This window comes from Talpa europaea (genome assembly GCF_964194135.1).
Source record: "Talpa europaea genome assembly, chromosome: 3".
Taxonomy (NCBI): Eukaryota; Metazoa; Chordata; class Mammalia; order Eulipotyphla; family Talpidae; genus Talpa; species Talpa europaea.
The window spans coordinates 958,013-974,620 of NC_140069.1; the positions used below are offsets into that span (position 1 = coordinate 958,013).

Sequence of the window (16,608 nt, forward strand, 5' to 3'; positions counted from 1 at the left end):
GGGCCTGAAATGGGCCTCTGGGGTCCTCTCTGTCAGGAACAGGGCGCACAGGCTCCAGCGGGGGGTGGCCAGGTCCGCACAGGCGCAGCCGCAGACTAGGCCGGGGGCAGCCCACCAGCAGGCCAGGCTCCCTGACTGCTGCCTCCTGGCGGGGAGGGACTGGCCCCAGCTTTCTACGGTTTGCTACCAAGAGCTTCAGGCCGTTGAGGGGCTAGGTGCCAAGGACAGGCTGGGGAATGTGGGTGGCGCTGCCCACACCAGGATGCTGGCAGTGGCCAGGCCCCAGGGACTCGGGGGGATGGGCTGGGACTGTGTCCCTGCCCCGGGGGGAGCCAGGCAGCTTCTCGGGGCCCATGGAGGGTCTCTGGGCTGTGGGAGGGACTTGCGCCACATAAGGGGCTGGACAAGACAGACCGGCACCCCCCACCCCTGCACACGCACAGCCTGACAGGGCACTGGCCAGCAGGCAGCCTGGTCAGCTGTGGGGGCGTCTTGCTGGCTTTTCTTTTCTCGTCCTTTTTTGACACCTTGTTTTGCACAAAGAGCTTGTGCCACTTGCAGAAACCAGAGAAAAGCAGTGGACGGCAGCCAGCGACGGGGCCGGTGGGTACAGACGGGAGGGTGGGGGGCTGGAGGAAGGCTGGGGGGCCGATGGGCGAGCAGTGACGACCCCATTGTGACACCTTCTGTAGTTCCCGACACTCAGACCCCACAACCAAGACCCTCGCAGCCCCATCTGCGCCCACACCCGACCACTCCCCGCGACCCTCCCGCCTGCGCTCAGCCGCTGCCGCCTGTGGGGAGTCCCGGCCCTGCCCGGAGCGAGGGACTGGCGCCTGCACCCCGGCCGGCCCGGAGGGGCCCAGCCGGCAGGGCCCGGCACCCTGCCACACCCTCCCGATGTGCCCCAAACCACGGACACAGCTTGGGGGTGAGGCCAGCACCAAGCTCTCTGCCCCCTTGCTCCCCAGTTCTGCCCTCCTTAACCCTCGGGCCACTCCCACTTTGAAGCCTTTGCACAAGCTCTTCCCGGACCCATTAGGCGCCCCAGCCGCACCGCACAGGAGGACTCTGTTCAGGGGACCCACACGGGGAGCTCCATGGCAGCACAGCGGCCCCCTGCCCACCCTGCTGGCACGGAACAGGCAGCCAGTGGCGACCACTGGCTGGACGGGGAGCCCGTGGGCAGAGCCTCAGAGCAGCAGAGGCCCCGCCCGCCCCGCGGCTGTCCTGGGAGGGGCGGGCCTGGCAGGCCTCAGCGGCAGAGCGCACCAAAGCCCTCCCGGAGGCCCCGGGGCCCCGGGCCCAGCGCACTTACACGTCCGTCTCATCCCACAGGATGCAGGTCTGGTTGGTGGTGCCCTGGGGGGGGAGGGGAGGAGTCAGGCCCGCCTCCCGCTGGGAGACCCCTGCCCCAGGCTGCAGACCCACCCACAGGGCGCAGAGTGCTCTGCCTGTGCAGACACACCCCAGGGAGCCGAGGGTGGTGCCAGGGGCCAGATCAGGGAAGGGATTGGCCAGCCCTCCACTCCTTGTGGGTGGCCCCCGGCCCCTCTGAGTGGGGCTGGGCAGTGGCTATGTCCAGATGCCTCAGCGGCTGGTCAACTTCATGCAAAGTGGCGTGATGGGGAGACCCTCCCGGAGCCCTGAGGGTTGCGAGCAGGTGGGCAGGCGCAGCTCGGCCGAGGCCCAGCCCCGGGGGAGAGTGAGTGGTCGCCAGGGCCATGGGTGCTGCACTTGTGGGTCAGCCCTCGCCCAGCCGGCTTGGCCCACTCGGCAAGGGAGGGCGCTGAGGCACAGAGAGGCTGAGCCACTGGCCGAGATCAAACAGCAGAAGGAGCAGGGCCTGTTCATCCTACTCCCAGTCCTGGCGGGTGACCAGGCGGCCACCCCCGGGGCCTGCGGGGGGCTGGTGGCGACCTGGAGGAAACCTGGAGGGGCGGGGCCGTGGGGCCCACGGGGTGGCACCTCTACCCGGGCCTGGGCCACAATGGCTGGGGCAGTTCCAGCCCCATGTCCAGCTCCCTGAGCTTGGGTAGCGCCCGCCTCTGACACCCCATCCCTGCCCACTCGGGTGGAGGTGGCACGGGAGGGAGGGGCCCAGAAGCCCGCACACGCGTGTGGCACTCACATTGTACATGTGGGCGAACTCAATCTCCAGGGGAGTGAGGAGGGAGCGAGGTGAGGGCTTCACGGTCACCGAGATGACCTTGGAGTTCAGGACCGTGGTGTTCCTGGGGAACAGGGGAGTCAGGCCCAGTGCCCGGCCGCACCCATCCCGGCTGCCTCCTCAGGGCCTGCCCGCGCGGAGCCCACCTCTGCAGGGCCAGGAAGCTGCCCAGGTTCCGGTAGAGCGCCGTGCCGACCACAAACACGGCCGAGTCGTCAGCCTCTGCAAGACAGCGGCGTCAGCCCTCCCGGCGCCAGGCCGGAGCTGCTCGGCAGGGGCGTGTGTCCCCCAGAGGGAGGCGCCCCACACCCGCCTCCCCACGTCCAGCCCTAGCAGGAGCGGGAGCCACCTGGGATGCCACGTGGGGTCAGAGAGCGGGCGGCAGCCCAGGTGCCCCAGGGGACCCCAAGAGCTGGGGCAGGCCGGGCATGGCACCTCTTCCTGGGCCCCAAGGCCTCTGAACACAGGGAGGGCAGGGAGGCCCTCCTGGAGGAGCGGCCACCATTTGGATGAAGCAGATGCCATCCTGGCCCTTGAGGCAGCAGGTCAGCCCCAGGGCCACCCCCAGGGGCAGGCTCTCAGATCCTGGGGCCTAAGTCTCTCGTGAGGGCCCCTGTCGCCCCAGGCCCCTCACCAGCCAGTCCTGTGGAGAAGACGCTTTTGGACACAGTGACCCTGTCCTCCGGCACTTTGGCCCAGTCGCCCGTGGCCCGCCAGCCCTTCATGGGGAAGCTGATGTCCGTGGCTCCGCTGGCCGGGAGCTTGTGGATGCTGAGGACTGGGGTGGGAGACGGGAGGAGCCCGAGAGAGACAGAGACAGGAGACAGAGCACAGCTGTGGCCTGAGGAGCTGGGAGTGGGCAGTTGCGGCTGAGGGGACACGTGGGCACACCTGGCCAGGTTTCTGCCTGGTCCCACGCTCGCCACGAGGCCCAAGGCCCCAGCGGTGCCCCCTCTCTGGCAGCCCCAGCTCTCAGCCGCAGGCCAGCTCCCCCAGCATGGACACTGACCCCACACAGGCCCCACGGGAGACAGCGAGGGGCAGCAGTCATGGGCTGGGTGTGGGGCTGGCCCTCGCAGGCCCTGCCCAGCAGGAGCCCCAGGCAGGGGCTCAGAAGGCATCAGAGGTGGGCTCTTCACTCAGGTCTGTGGTGGGGATGCAGGGAGGGGAGACCCTGGTAAGCACCCTGAGAGTGGCGGCAGAGGGCCCAGCCCCCTGGGAGGCACCAATGGCGGCACCGAGTGTTTGGGCTGACCAGAGGCCAGTCATGGACGTGGCAGCCTTTCCTCCCATCTGCTTGCTGGGAGACCCTGGCGCCCGAGCCCCCAGGCTAAGGGCTCTGCCTGGCCCGGCCTCGGCATCCCGCAGGGTCGAATCCCAGGTGAGTGTGGGAGGGCGGACGGGAATGGGGACGTGAACGTGGGGTCAGCGCAAGGGATGGGGGGCTGGGACAGCAGGAGGTCCCGGCAGGGTGTCTGAGCACCATGGCCCGTGGGGCGGCTGGACTCAGGGCAAGTGGGCCAGGACTCGTCCAGGTGGACGCGAGGGTGGCGGGGGGGGGGGCAGCCTGGAGGGTAGGTGTGCGGGCCTCAGAGGATGAGGAGTCCCTGGGCCGCTCCCTGGGAGGAGCGCGGGGCCGGGGCCTGGGAGGGAGCCTGGGTGGACACCGGCCACTCCAGGGGGGGCACGGTGATGGGGAGCGGTGCTGGCGTTGGGTCGGCACGGAGGTCCAGACCAGACAGCAGGCGCCTGAGGAGCGTGGGGCCAGGGGTCCGGGGCTGCGGCGGGACTGCCCTGGTAGGGGAAGGAGCCCTGAGGGCAGGAGGCAGGCCTGGGGCTGCGACAATGACCATGGGCCCGCGGGGGGCGGGGGGCAGGAGAGGGGCACATGGAGCGTGGGCGGGTGAGATGTGGTGCGTAGTCAATGTGGTATTTGTGTTGTGTGTGGGTGTGTGTTGTGTGTGGGTGTGTGCGTGGGGGGGTGTGTATATGTGTGTGCTGTCTGTGGTGAATGTGGTATCTGTGGCCTGTGGTATGCGTGGGATGGGTGGAGGTGTGTGTGGGGTGTGTGCGTATGTGCGTGTATGTGTGTTGTGTCTGTGGCCTGTGGTATGTGTGGTGTGTGTGGTTGTGGTGTCTATGGTGTGTGTGTGTTTGGTGTGTGTAGTGTGCAGCGTGGTGGGTGTGTTGGGGTGTGCCCCGGTGGTGCGCGGCACCCTTGGGGTAGGGGTATCCGGCGTGTGGACGGCAGGGTGATGAATGTCTTGGCAGGGTGACTGGGGGAGCCCACACCTCCCTCGCGTCCAGGGGCTGGTCTGAAGGGTCATCTGCTTAGGACAGCTCCCCAGGTGGGGTCGGTGTCAGGTCTGGGGGCCCCCAGGGTGCTGGGTGCCCAGAGCCGCACCACAGTGAAGTCTGGCAGGAGGTCCACAGCGACTGCCAGCTGGTCTCCTAGGCACATACCACATGGTCCCACAAAAGCCCCCTCGGGTCAGTTGCTCTCACTAAAAGTGGGGGCTCAGCCAGGCAAGGAAGGGGGCAGAGAGGAGGCAGCATCTCAGAGATGGTCCAAGCACAAACCAACCAGCCTGGGCCGCTGACCCCAGCACCAGGGGCTCTCCATAGTACCTGACCCCAGGCCCGAGTCTGGGGTCCAACGATAAGGATGGTGACGCTGGCCTAAAGATCTCAGCTCTGGCTGGGTTTTGGGACCCTGAGCTCCTGAGGTGGAAGGCCGGTCCCGAGCTCTGCAAACCTCCAGGGTAGCAAATATAGGGGTGTTCATCCCAGCCTCCCAGGCCACTCCACGCCTCCCGTCTGTTAGTGCAGGGAGTCTTGGTCACATCACTAAAGGTAGAACGTCTCCACAAAGGTGACAACCTCCCTCCTGGGTGTGCTTGGATCGCTGTTGGGGCCAGCACCCACTCCTGGGTCCCACTGGGAAGATGGACACTGCACTGACCAGTAAAAAGTCTGGAAGGTGCCTCTAGATAGGGCGAATCTGAGGAATGTGGCCATGAAAGCTATTCAAGGGGACACTGGTGACACTCGAGGACAACTGTGGGATGTGGAACGACGGTCACCTGGACCACCCGGTTCAGGCCTGCCTGTCCTCTGCACCCCCAGAAAGTGAGCACTGCTGGCCCATTTCAGAGGTTGGGGGGCCCCTCCGACCTGATGCCTCTGGGGTGGAGGAGGCAACAGAAGAGGTGCCAGCACCGACCTGCTTTCAAATCCTGAGGTGCCCCAGCAGAGGGCACCGGGGTGAACAGCAGTGGGCCCTGCCCCAGGGGGTGCAAGCCAGGGCGGGCAGCAGTCTGGGGTTCCCAGCGTGCCCAGGCTTCCAGGACCTGATCTGGGTCCCCACGCCCCCCCACCCAGGGTCACTGCAGACTGGGCCCACGGGATGCGGGTCCGTGAGCAGAACTGGGCTCAGAACCGGCCCGGTGCTGCCTGCGGCCTGGCCGCTGTGTCTAAAGATGGGAACCGAGGCAGGAAGGGCCTGCAGCGTGGGGTCTGCATGGGCGGGCACGCCTTACCCAGGTTGTCTGTCACCTGGTATGCGTCCCGCAGGTCCTTCATGCGGAAGCCGATGACGTCCACGAAGTCCTCCACCAGCCGGAAGAGCTCCTTGGCGTTGGGGCCCATCTGGGGGCGGCGGGGACAGGGCCTCAGAGAGGGAGCCCCACGCCGCAGCCAGGACACGGGTGCCCCGCCTCCCTTCTCCCGTCCCACCCAGCACCGCGGGTGGCAGCAGGGCGGGGCCTCGAGCACCCACCCTCGTGGGCCACAACACTGAGCCTCGTGGACGGGGCCCGCTGGGGAGGACAGCGGGCGGGGCCGAGGACAGGACGGCGGGCCCTCCCTTGGCGGCCCTGGTCCTGCGCCGCGTCCTCTAGCGGCCCCGTTCAGGTGGGACGGAACTCAGGGGAGCCACCTCCTCCAGTCGCGCCCGCGGGAGGCCGGCTGCACCCGAACCCAGAGCCCTTGGGGTGGCCCGTGCCGCGCTCAGTCCACGTCCATACCAGCTGGGCCTCCTCCCACTTGTCTCGGTTCTCCTCAGCCAGCAGGTTGCTGATGATCTGGACAAAGTTCTGGGAAGACGAGCAGGAGGGGCCGGGGAGCAGAGAACGCACCAGGGTCAGGGGTCAGCGTGTGACCAGGGCCGGGGCCGGGGCCGGAGCGACCAGGGTTTTGGTTCCGTGAGGTGGGGTCAGGGCCCAGCCCACGGCCAGGTCAGGCTGGATCCAGGCCCGGCGAGGTCCTCCCGGCGCCCAGGCCGCCCGCCCTGCTGCCCGGGGCCCACCTGCACGTCCCCGGGGGTGGGGCTGTAGTAGGCCCTGCGGAAGATCTCGGTCATGTTCCTCAGGACGTCGATGGTGGACAGCAGGTCCCCGCTGTAGCTGGTCCCGTCCTGGGAGATCTCCACCAGGGTCTGGATGACCTCCGAGACCCCCTCGCCGGGCAGGCCGCGCTGGGCCTTGGCCAGGTGCTCCCGCGTCTGGGGAGGCGAGAGGGAGGCTGTGCCTGCGGGGCCGCGGGGCCGGCGCGCCCGCCCCGGGCCGGCGGGGGCCTCACCATCATCTGGATGTTGCGGTAGTCGATGGACACGCAGCGCACGTAGGTGGGGGGCGCCCAGTAGGCCACGCCGTCCTCGTCCAGCTCGCAGCGGCGCAGGATGAGGCCTGCGGACACGCGGGTCAGCCCCGCCGGGGAGCCGGCTTGGCCCGCGGACCCCCGCGCCCCCCCGCGGGCACACGGCGCCTCGGCCCCACGGAGAGGGGCGGGCGCCCCGCGCGGGCCGGGGCTGCGCGTCTCTGGCCTCGGCTCCCCTAAGCGGGGACGGGGGGCTCTGCCCGCCGGCGCCGGGTGGGCGCTCGGACACGGGCGCGGCCCGCCCCCCGCCCCGCGGCCCCGCTGCCCCGGGCGGGCGCGGACAGCCCCCCGCAGCCTCCGTGAGGAGGGGACCCCACGACCCGCCCGGGCCCTCACCGGTGGCATTTCGGGGGCACCGGACGGCGGCCACCTCTCCCGCCGGGGTCTCCTTCCAGACGACGGTGCCGAAGCCGTCCTCGTCGCAGATCTCGTGCGGCTCTGCGGGGCCGGGGGCAGTGAGGGGGGCGGGCGGGGCCCCCACCCCCTGGCACCCACCTGGCACCCACCTGGCACCCACCTGGCACCCACCTGGCACCCACCTGGCTCAGGCGCCCTGAGCAGCGCCCCTAGCCACGCCTCCTGGAGCCTCGCCCTAGCCACGCCTCCCGGAGCCACGCCCCTAACCACGCCTCATTGAGCCACGCCCCCTAGCCACGCCCCTAACCACGCCTCATCGAGCCACGCCCCATAGCCACGCCCCTAACCACGCCCCGGGCCGCCCGGCGGGCGAGGGCCTCACCCGGACACCGCTGCGCGCCGCACTGACGGTACTCGTCCTGGGGGCCCTGGCAGGCGGCGCCCCCGAAGAAGGGCCCCGAGCAGACGCGCTCCCGCCGCTGCGTGCCGCCCCCGCAGGTGACACTGCAGCCGCCCCACGTCGCCCAGGCCTGCCACTTCCCGTCCACTGCGGGCCGCGGCGGCCGGGAGGTGCCGGCGTCCAGGGCACGGGAGCAGGAGGCCACGGGGGGGGGGACCAGGAGAAACCGGAGCTCAAGTGGATGCGCCACAGGCCGGTGCCCGCCCCCCAGCGCCCCCCACGCGGTGCCCGCCCCGCCCCACGGAGCCCCAGCCCCCGGCGCCCCGACCTGGGCACTGCTGCAGGAAGCAGTCTCGCGTCTCCACCCAGTGGCCCTGGCACTCGGCGCCCCCATAGGAAGGTCCGTTGCACTCCCGCGTGCGCTGCTGCCGGCCCTGGGAGCAGCTGGCCGAGCACGCGCTCCAGCTGGACCACTCGTTCCAGTTTCCATCCACTGCCCGGCCCGGGGGAGCAAGGACAGGCGGCCGGCGTGAACACCCGCGCGACGCCCCGCCGGCCCCTCTGCCCCACGCAGGTGGACGTGGGCGCGATCCCTCCCGGGGACGCCCGCCCTGCACCGGTGGCGCGAGTGTGAGGAGGCCGCGGAGTTCCCAACCTCCTGGCGACAGGCTCGGGCCCCAGCGCCCGGCCGGTGGAGGCCACACCCGCTCCCGGGCTGGTCAGCCGCAGCGGCCCTCCTGCCTTCCTGCAAGCCCGGCCCGCGCCCTCCCTCTGACCTACCAGGGCACAGCGCTATGTTGCAGAACTTGGTTTGCTTCTCAGGGCCTTCACAGGGGTTGCCTCCGAACTGGGGGGGCCTGCAAGTTCGGGTGCGGTCCCGGAAGCCGCGGCCACAGGTGCTAGAACAGAGGCTCCAGGGCGACCACTCGTCCCAGGCGCCGTGCACTGAGGAGGGACCACAGGGCTCCGCTGCTCTTGGTGACCACGGCTGCCCGGCTGTCCCGCACCCCGGGGCTCGCCTGGCCCCTGAGGCCCTTCCCCAGCCCCCGACACCCTCCCCCGCGGCCCCGCCCCCGCGCGCGCCCACCTGGACACACCGCCGAGTTGTTGCACAGCCGCTGCTCGCGCAGGGGCCCGCTGCACTGCGTGCTGTAGGAGGAGGACACGCAGAAGCGCGTGCGGGTCTGCCAGCCCTCGCCGCAGGTGCTGGAGCACACGCTCCACGGGGACCACTCCTCGGCCGCGGGGTCACCTGCCGGCCCAGACCTGCGGCGTCACCGGCCTGCGCTGCGGCTGCCAGGTGCCAGGACGGGCCGCCGAGCTGGCTGCAGGCTGCGCCCGCAGGACAGGCAGCGGCCTTGAAGCCCGGGGCTGACCTCGCCAAGGACTCGCCCCTCCCCCTACAAGGTTGGAACCTGGGCAGCCCTGTCGTGGAGGGGGGGGTCCCTGGGGTCTGGCCCCCGCAGGCCCCTGGCCAGCACCCTGGTCTGCGCGGAGACAAGAGCCTGGCACCTAAGAGCTTAGTCTGATTACGGTGAGTTATTAGTTATTGCCTAGAATTGGCAGCAACGAATACCCGACAGCATTTGCCCCAGGTCCCGTTCCCGACGCCAGCCGCCCGCGCGGCAGCATCTCCCACCCCTCGCAGCTCACCTGTCTGCGGGGCCGGGAACCCGAACTGCTGCAGCTCGTCCCCCAGCTCGTCGCGGCGCCGCGCGTCGGTGGAGCGCAGGGACTGGCTTCGGGAGCCGGCGCGCCCCGCCGCTGCAGGAGGGCTGCGGTCAGAGTCCGGCTGGGCCTGCCCTGCTCAAGGTCGCTGCTCTGACCTGGGCCCTCAGCCCCCCCCCCCCCACCGGCGCAGCGGGGCTGGGCTGGCCCCTTGGGCAGCTGAGAAACCTGAGGCTGGAGCTCCGCCTCCCCCCCACCCGATGCCAACCCTTGTCTGGCCACTGCTCTGCGCCCCCCTCGCCAGCAGCACAGCGAGCGGGAGTGACTGCCCTGCTCAGCCCCCACCGGCCTGCCCCGTCCTGTGCAGGAAGGCTCCTCGAGGGAGAACCACGGAAGAAGGCCGGGCTCGTTATCACTTGATGGAGCCCTATGGAACCAGCTAAAAAATGCATGAGGTCATCAGAGATGCGTCTACCAAGATGCGTCTGACTAGAAAGATGCATCCCGGAGACAGGACGGCACTGGGGGATCTGGCTGGGGCTGGAGAGTCTTCCGCTGTGCCCCCAAATTCCCAGTGCGCAGGGGAGATGTTAGTCCCATCCAGTCTCACCTAACTCCGGGCCCAGCCGCTGCTCCTGGGCCCTCACCTGCACAGGCCCCTGCCCCGCCCCTGGCCAGCTGCCCCTCCGCTGACCCCGCCTCCCGCTGGCGCCGCCCACCCCTGGGCGCACTCACGGCCGCAGGCCTTGCGGTTGCACAGGCGGCCCTCCTCCAGCACCCCTTCGCAGCCGCCGCCCTCCACGCCCGGCGCGGGCAGGCAGGTGCGCGTCCTCGTCTGCAGGCCGCCCCCGCAGTCCCGCGTGCACTCGCCCCACAGGGACCACAGCTTCCAGCCACCTGGGGGGACAGAGGGCGGCTGTGGCTCAGGGTGCGCCGTGGTCTCCCAGGCAGGAGTATGGGGCACAGGAACCCACCAGGACAGACCCCATCATGCCGGACCAGCCCAGCCAGCCTGGAGGGTCAAGCCAGGAGGCCGCGTGCCCGCTGGGTGTGTGTGACCTGGTGTGAGGCAGACGCTGGCAGGGTGGGGGTGCCCAGGGAAGGCCATAGGAGGCAGTGCCCAGGTGGCTGGCAGCGTGCCCCTGGGGTGTCAGCTCACAGGACCCTACTGCTGTGAAGGCACCTCTGCCAGGGTCTCTACTGGCCCAGGACGGGGGATGGACCCAGCTGGACCCCAGATGGGTCTGAAGAATGAATGGAGCCACCCCAGTGGATGCCTGGTTCCCCAAGAACCCCATTTTGCTGAGGCCCTCTTTCCTGGGCACAAACCCTCAGACCCCTCCCAGTGGGCCCTCAGAGGCTGACCTGTGTGTTCTTTGCCCCACGAGGGGGAAAGGAGTGACCAGGAGTGACCCAGGGCACAGCAGAGCCGGGACCCCCACGCCCTGTCAAGCCGGCACTGAGTGCAGAGGGAGCCTGGGGACCAGGTCCCCCGGGCCCCGCTCTGACCTCGGCCAGCCGTCTCGCAGGTCTTCCTCTACCCCAGCGACCTTTGAGAGCCCGAACCCCTTGGTGGCCTGTGTGCCACCAGGGACACGGAGCCCGACAGCACTGGGAAGCACGGAGGGGTGCAGCAGGAGGCACCCCCTCTCAGCCAGAGCGTGAGGCTGTATCTGGGGCACTGCCACCCTGCTGCCCACCTGGCTTCCACCCCTGCGCTCCCAGAGAAGCCGGGCCAGGCCTATCAATAAGGTGCCAACTCTGGCCACACTCACTCATGCCACCCAGTCCGAGGCGGCCAGGGATAGCCCCAGGCCAGCCGTGCTCGCATGGGACCCCCACCCACTGGGCTGGACGCCGTCCCATGCGGCTGTGCCCTGGGGCGGGCATGCCTGGCCTGCAGGGAGGTCCCGGCACCCCGGCTGACTGCGGCTGGTGGCAGGCCCCACCCCATGGGGTGAGGAGGACTGCAGGGGTCCCCGAGGGAGAACAGGGGGTCCCAGCAGGAGGGAGGCTGGAGCCCAAGAACCACCCCCCCCCAACCATGGGGTGGTCAAGGCCGCCTTGCCCTGGCCTTCAGGCCTCAGCTGAAGAGAACAGCTGTCCTTGCCGGGGAAGAGGGTCTGGCAGCACATGGCAAAGGGCCAGAAAGGGAGGGTGGGTGCAAGATGGGGTTGGAGTGCACCCCAGAGAACCCCTTTGACTCGCAGCAAACTGTCCAGGCAGGAGCCCCTGCGCCTGTGCTCAGACCGGCCAGCAGAGGGCGCCAGGGGCCAAGGAATGCAGCTGGGCGGGAGGGGCGGCCCAGTGCCGGCAGGTGGGCTCGTTCTGCCCGGGCAGGTAGTGTGGGAATGGGAGCGCCCCCCCCCCCCATGGCCCGGATTCTGCTGCAGAGCCTCTGCACGCTGTTCCCTCAGAGCACCCCCAGGTCCCACCTCTCCCTGGGCCCCAGAGGCCCAGCGCCTTGCCCAAGGTCATCCCGGGTGCAGGCCCGCGCTGGCGCTGGGCACACAGGCCAAGATGCCCAGACCTCGGGCCTGGAGTGCGGGCTCAGTCTTCACCCACCTGCCTTTGGGGTGTGGGGGCGCGAGTGAAAACTCAGGCTCGTCCCGCCCTCCCGCTGCCACCTGGGCCGGGCCCTGGCCTTCCGGGGCGCCTGCGACCCCCGCCCTGGCCAGAGCGGGGCGCGCGGGTGTCGACGGGGACACCTCACTGAGGGGCGAGGGCTGGAGGGGCGCGTCCCTGGGGGGGCGACGCGGAGACAACAGGAAACACTGAGAGAAGCCGGCCTGTCCCTGGCTCGGCAGCGAGGGCCGTGAGAGCCCCCGGAGCGACATCGACCGCGAGCCTCCCGGCCGCACAGCAGGGCTCGCGGAGGCCCCGCGCCCCGATCCACGCAGCCCCCTGCCGCTGTCCGGGCCCAGGGCGGGGCCCACCTCGGGGGTCAAGGGCCTGGCCCCGGCCCCTCCTGGTCTGAGCTGCAGGGAGCCCTCCCTCGCTGGCCCCACTGTCCAGGTGGGAGACCCAGGCCCATGGAACGTGCCCCCACCCGGGAAGCGGCGCGAGTAGCGACCCCTCCCAGGAAGGGTGCCCCCGCCCCTGTGGCGCTCTCCCGGGCTGCACCCGGGGCAGGGTGTCCTGACCCCCACGCCCCGTGGGCCCTGCCCTGGCAGGCGCCTCGGTACACGGGAACCGGAAACCTGTCCACCCGGGAGGCAACCTTTCCGCCTCTTACGGTGGAAGAAACTGGGGGCTGGCAAGGTCACCCCGGAGGCCTGCCGAGAGCAGGCTGTGTGTGCCGGGGTCTCCGCGCTGGGAGCACCCTAAGCTGGAGGAGCTACCTAAGCGCCCTGACCGTGAGCTGCTAAGGTGGCAGAAGGACCAGGGAGGGGTGCTGAAGTGGGGCCGCCCTCTGGCTGCCCCTGCCCGCCCGGTCAGGTTGCCCGCCGCAGCCATGAGCCCAGCCACCTGGTGGAGCAGCGGGCGGCCCAGGTGTCCCTGGTCAAGGGCTGGGGCTGGCCGGGCCCACACGCCGCAGGGTGCCCCCCATGGCCGCGAGGCGGCCGGCCGGGATGCAGGGGCCTGCCCAGGGTCTCACCTGTCGAGGCCCCGCCGTCCTGCCCAGAGCACGGGCCTGGGGACCCGCACAGGCCAGGCCGCCTATTCCCGGGGCCCAGGCCCAGCCCCCACGTGGACACCCAATGACGTGGAGACTGGCGGTGGGTGGGAGAGAGGGTGACCAAGCCAGGCTCCTCCGAGGATGCCACTCGGTTCCCATGGCAACGGCAGCGGCGCTCTGCCTTTCAGGAGAGACTCAGGTTAGGCCTCGGCTGCCAGAACACCCACGATTCCCGGCTGGTTACCTTGGTGACCCAGGTGGTGAGCACGCGTGGGGGAGGGGCGGGAGGCGGGACAAGGCGGGCAGCCAAGGAGGGGCCGCTGAGGGGACCCGCCCGCAGGCCCAGCCGGAGCCGCACACGCTGCGCGAGGGTCACGCGTGGGCCCTTGTCTCCCCGGCCCCGGTCACATCCTGACCCAGGTCACCCTGAAGCCGACCCCGGCCAGCCCGAGCCCAGCCCCGGTCAGGGTCTCCGAGTCCCTCCACGCTTTGAGCCCTTGGCCGGGCTGGGCCCCACCAGGCCGCCGGGGAGAGGTGCCCTGTGGCCGTGGCGCCCCTCCCGTGCCACCCCGTGACACCGGCCGGGCGGGGTGAAGGCCTGGCCCCCGCGCTGGTGGCAGCCCCGGCCCGCGAGCCGCAGCGGCCTTAGCTGCCAGGGCGGGGTGCCGGGCGCTTCTGGGTGGCGAGGGGGCAGCGCAGGCGTGGGCAGGGCTGGGGGTGGGCTGCCCCTCCAGGCCGGAAAGAGGCGGCCATTCTTCCCCGCTCAATGCCCCTCTGTCCGCAGCCTCATTTCCATCTCATTAGGGCATGAATGGGGCCAATTAACGGCGGCCTGGCAGCCCGGCCACCCCGAGAGGGCGGAGAGGGCGCTGCGAGCGGCTGGGCCTCCGGCCTCCCTCCCGTCCTGGCGCCGCAGCCCGGAGGCCGTGGCCCCCCAGCCCCTGGGCCCCAAGTCCAACGGCGGGGAGTCCCGGGGGCGGCTGCTCGGCCTCCCGGGCTCGGGGACCCCCAGGAGGCGGCGGCGCTTCTGCTCTGGCCCAGCAGGGGCCGCCCCCGCCCGCAGCCACGGCCCGGCGGGTTGGCGCCGGGGGACCCCCAGGCTGGTCAAGTTAGGGAGGTCCAGGCCTGTCCTGGGGCAGCCAGGTTCCCCCCTGGCGCCCCCGCAATGGCGCCCCAGGGGACAGGACAGCCCCCCGCAGCCCTCCCAGGCCCGCAGGGGCCCAGCCACTGCTCCCAGCGCGCCCCTGGCCCCCACGGGCGCGCACACCCCGCGGCCGGCGGCCCCCCCCACCCCCCCAACTGCGGTGGCTCCGCTTCTGGGGCGGGCAGGAGGCGCCATGTCCATGTGGGCAGCCTGAAGGCCCAGGGGTCCCCCCAGGTGCCCTCAGGGGCTGGTTACCCCGATTTGTGCCCCCCCCGTCTGCCGCCCCCCTCGGGCGTCCGGCCCCAGCCCTCCTGCCAATGCGGTGGCGTCCCCCGCCTGCAGCCCCAGGACGCAGCTTTTCATCACCCTCCGGCCCGTCCACAATAAAATTCTTTAATTAAAACATGAATATTTAAAAGAACCCTCGAGAGAAAGGCCGTGGCCAGCGCGCGATCACCCGGGCTGCCCGCTGCGGCCGGGCTGACGTGGCCAGGTGGCGCTGGCACGGCCCGGGCCGGCGGAAAGTGGGCCACGGCCGGCCCAGGCCACCTGCTCGGTGCCCGCCGGGACGAGGGACGTGCCTGGCCACCAGCCCCGGCCGCACCGCCCGGCCCTGGGCACGGGGCTCGGCGACAGACGGCGGCGCCGCGTGCCCAGCCACCCCGACGGCAGCCTGGCCTCGCCGACGCCGCGCCGCCCCTCCCGCGAGCCCGGGCGAGCGCACCCACGCACGCGGGCACGCACACTGGGCACGCATGAGGGCACACACGCCGGGCACGCACGCGGGCACGCATGAGGGCACACACGCCAGGCACGCACGTTGGCACACACGTGGGCACTCACGCCGGGCACGCACACACACCCCTCCCCGCCCAGCTCGCTGTGGAAGGCCTGGGGGCTCCCCGAGGCCTGCCCTGCGTCAGCCCTCAAATCAGAGGAGGGGCGCACTGGCCTTCGCCCTCCCGCCTCGCCCGCCCTGGACTGACCAGGCGCTGCCCCACACCCTGGCCAGCGTCCCTCCCGCTCTGTGGCACTGACCGCCCAGCAGGGCCAGCCCTAAGGAACAGACGCCACCGAGCCGGGAGCACGCCGCGCCCCCAGAGGCGGCCGTGGGACGCAGCCAGCGCAGGGCTGGCTCTCAGGCAGCCTCATGGGCCCCAATCTGAGGGGGCGGCGGGAGGGAAGCTGGGGGCTGGATCTCAGGAACAGCCCGGCCAAGGCCCTGGGGCTACAGGACCCTGAGCGCGAGCCCGTGGCTGTGTGGCACCCGACGGCTGGGGACACGCTGGCCCCTGCTGCTCCTGCTGCGGCGGCTCTCTGCAGGGCCCCTGGGGCCACCGGCCAAGTGGCTCTGGGCTGCGCAGACCCCACTGTCCATGCTGCTGGCCCAGTGCCCCCACCCGTGCCCCAGGCCTGCCGCGCTGGGTCTGCCAGTGTCACGGACACCAGCCACGCGGGGCCCAGACCCCCCCACGCCCCAGCACATTGTGCACACCCAGGCGCACTCCCAGCCCGCACACAGCCAGCGTGCACGCACGAGCACACCACGCACCTCCCACATGCACACACACTGCACACACCTCCCACCCCGCCAACCATGCCCGCGCTGCCCTCCTCTGCGCCACTTGATGCCATCTGCAAATTCCCCCGTGCCACCTGCAAAATGCCCCCTTTCCTGGCTGTCGCCGCCCGGGAGCCAGGGAGATGGGGGACAGTCTCCGCAGCCCTCACGCCAAGGTCATGGGGTAGCAGGTATTTTCCCTCTCTCCTTCGGAAGGGGAGGGCCTGAGGGGAGCCGTGGCAACACCCAGGGCAGCCTGTGCCACCGGCCCCGGGCTGAACCTCATGGCTTCTGCCCAGGGCCCTGCCCATGGGAGTGGCTGCCTGCCGCCCCAGGCCTCACACTCGGTCCCACTCCGGCCTCCAGACCGCCCTCTCCCGGCCTCACACGAGCTTCTCGCCTCATTTAATGTCCTCATTCCAGAAACTGTGATCCGGCCCCCAAGCCACGTCCCTAACGTCGGCGAGGTCAGCAGCCCTGCCCAGGTACCCTGCTGTTTTGCCCTGAGCAGGCCAGGTCAGCTCCCTCCTGGACGCCCACCCCGGCCCCTCCTTGTCCCGTGGGCAACACCCCTCTGCATCTCAGGCTGGTGCGGCGCCTGCCTCTGCTCTAGCACAGGGACCCTGTGCCACCCACATGGCCGCCCGGCTGCTGTTGGAGCCTGCGCACAGTAGGTACTCAGCACAGCCAGAGCTTCCCCGCATGGGCACCCCCAGGCGTCATGCCAGCCTGCCCCTGCCCTGGCCTCCTGGCAGGCTCTGGGCTGTCCCAGCCCTTCCTGCAAGGCTGCTGCCCTTGGCACTCACGGGGACGCGTTGAGGGAATCAGGCCCCGTGGGCCGGGCCCCAAGACACCAACCGCAGGGACAGCACCCGTGCGGAGCGGGCAGCGCTGAGGCTGGGGCGGGGCGGAGGGCCAGGGAGGGCAGGCCAACCCCCCCGCCGACTCCCAGTCCCCGGCCCCCTCCACTCTGCTGTGCCCCACCGCCCTGTGCCCGGGACCCACCCATCTGCTACCCGGTGCAGGCTTCCCT

The 16,608-nt window shown here is 70.8% G+C and overlaps 1 protein-coding gene across 3 annotated transcripts in view; it reads right to left on the reverse strand.

Annotated features, from left to right (window-relative positions):
- The window catches only part of ADGRB1 (adhesion G protein-coupled receptor B1), a gene marked incomplete at its 5' end in the record, with an annotated part of 57,211 nt that overhangs the window by 39,354 nt on the left and 1,249 nt on the right, over window positions 1–16,608 (reverse strand). For all 3 annotated transcript variants that reach the window (XM_084230209.1, XM_084230207.1, XM_084230208.1), the window contains 15 exons: window positions 1,319–1,362; window positions 2,132–2,234; window positions 2,317–2,392; window positions 2,805–2,948; window positions 5,710–5,818; window positions 6,196–6,264; window positions 6,477–6,671; window positions 6,749–6,855; window positions 7,163–7,264; window positions 7,566–7,730; window positions 7,912–8,076; window positions 8,364–8,528; window positions 8,671–8,835; window positions 9,237–9,347; window positions 9,987–10,148. In XM_084230209.1, the coding sequence (XP_084086335.1) occupies window positions 1,319–1,362; window positions 2,132–2,234; window positions 2,317–2,392; window positions 2,805–2,948; window positions 5,710–5,818; window positions 6,196–6,264; window positions 6,477–6,671; window positions 6,749–6,855; window positions 7,163–7,264; window positions 7,566–7,730; window positions 7,912–8,076; window positions 8,364–8,528; window positions 8,671–8,835; window positions 9,237–9,347; window positions 9,987–10,148 (1,882 nt within the window). The remainder of the gene's footprint in view (window positions 1–1,318; window positions 1,363–2,131; window positions 2,235–2,316; window positions 2,393–2,804; window positions 2,949–5,709; window positions 5,819–6,195; window positions 6,265–6,476; window positions 6,672–6,748; window positions 6,856–7,162; window positions 7,265–7,565; window positions 7,731–7,911; window positions 8,077–8,363; window positions 8,529–8,670; window positions 8,836–9,236; window positions 9,348–9,986; window positions 10,149–16,608) is intronic.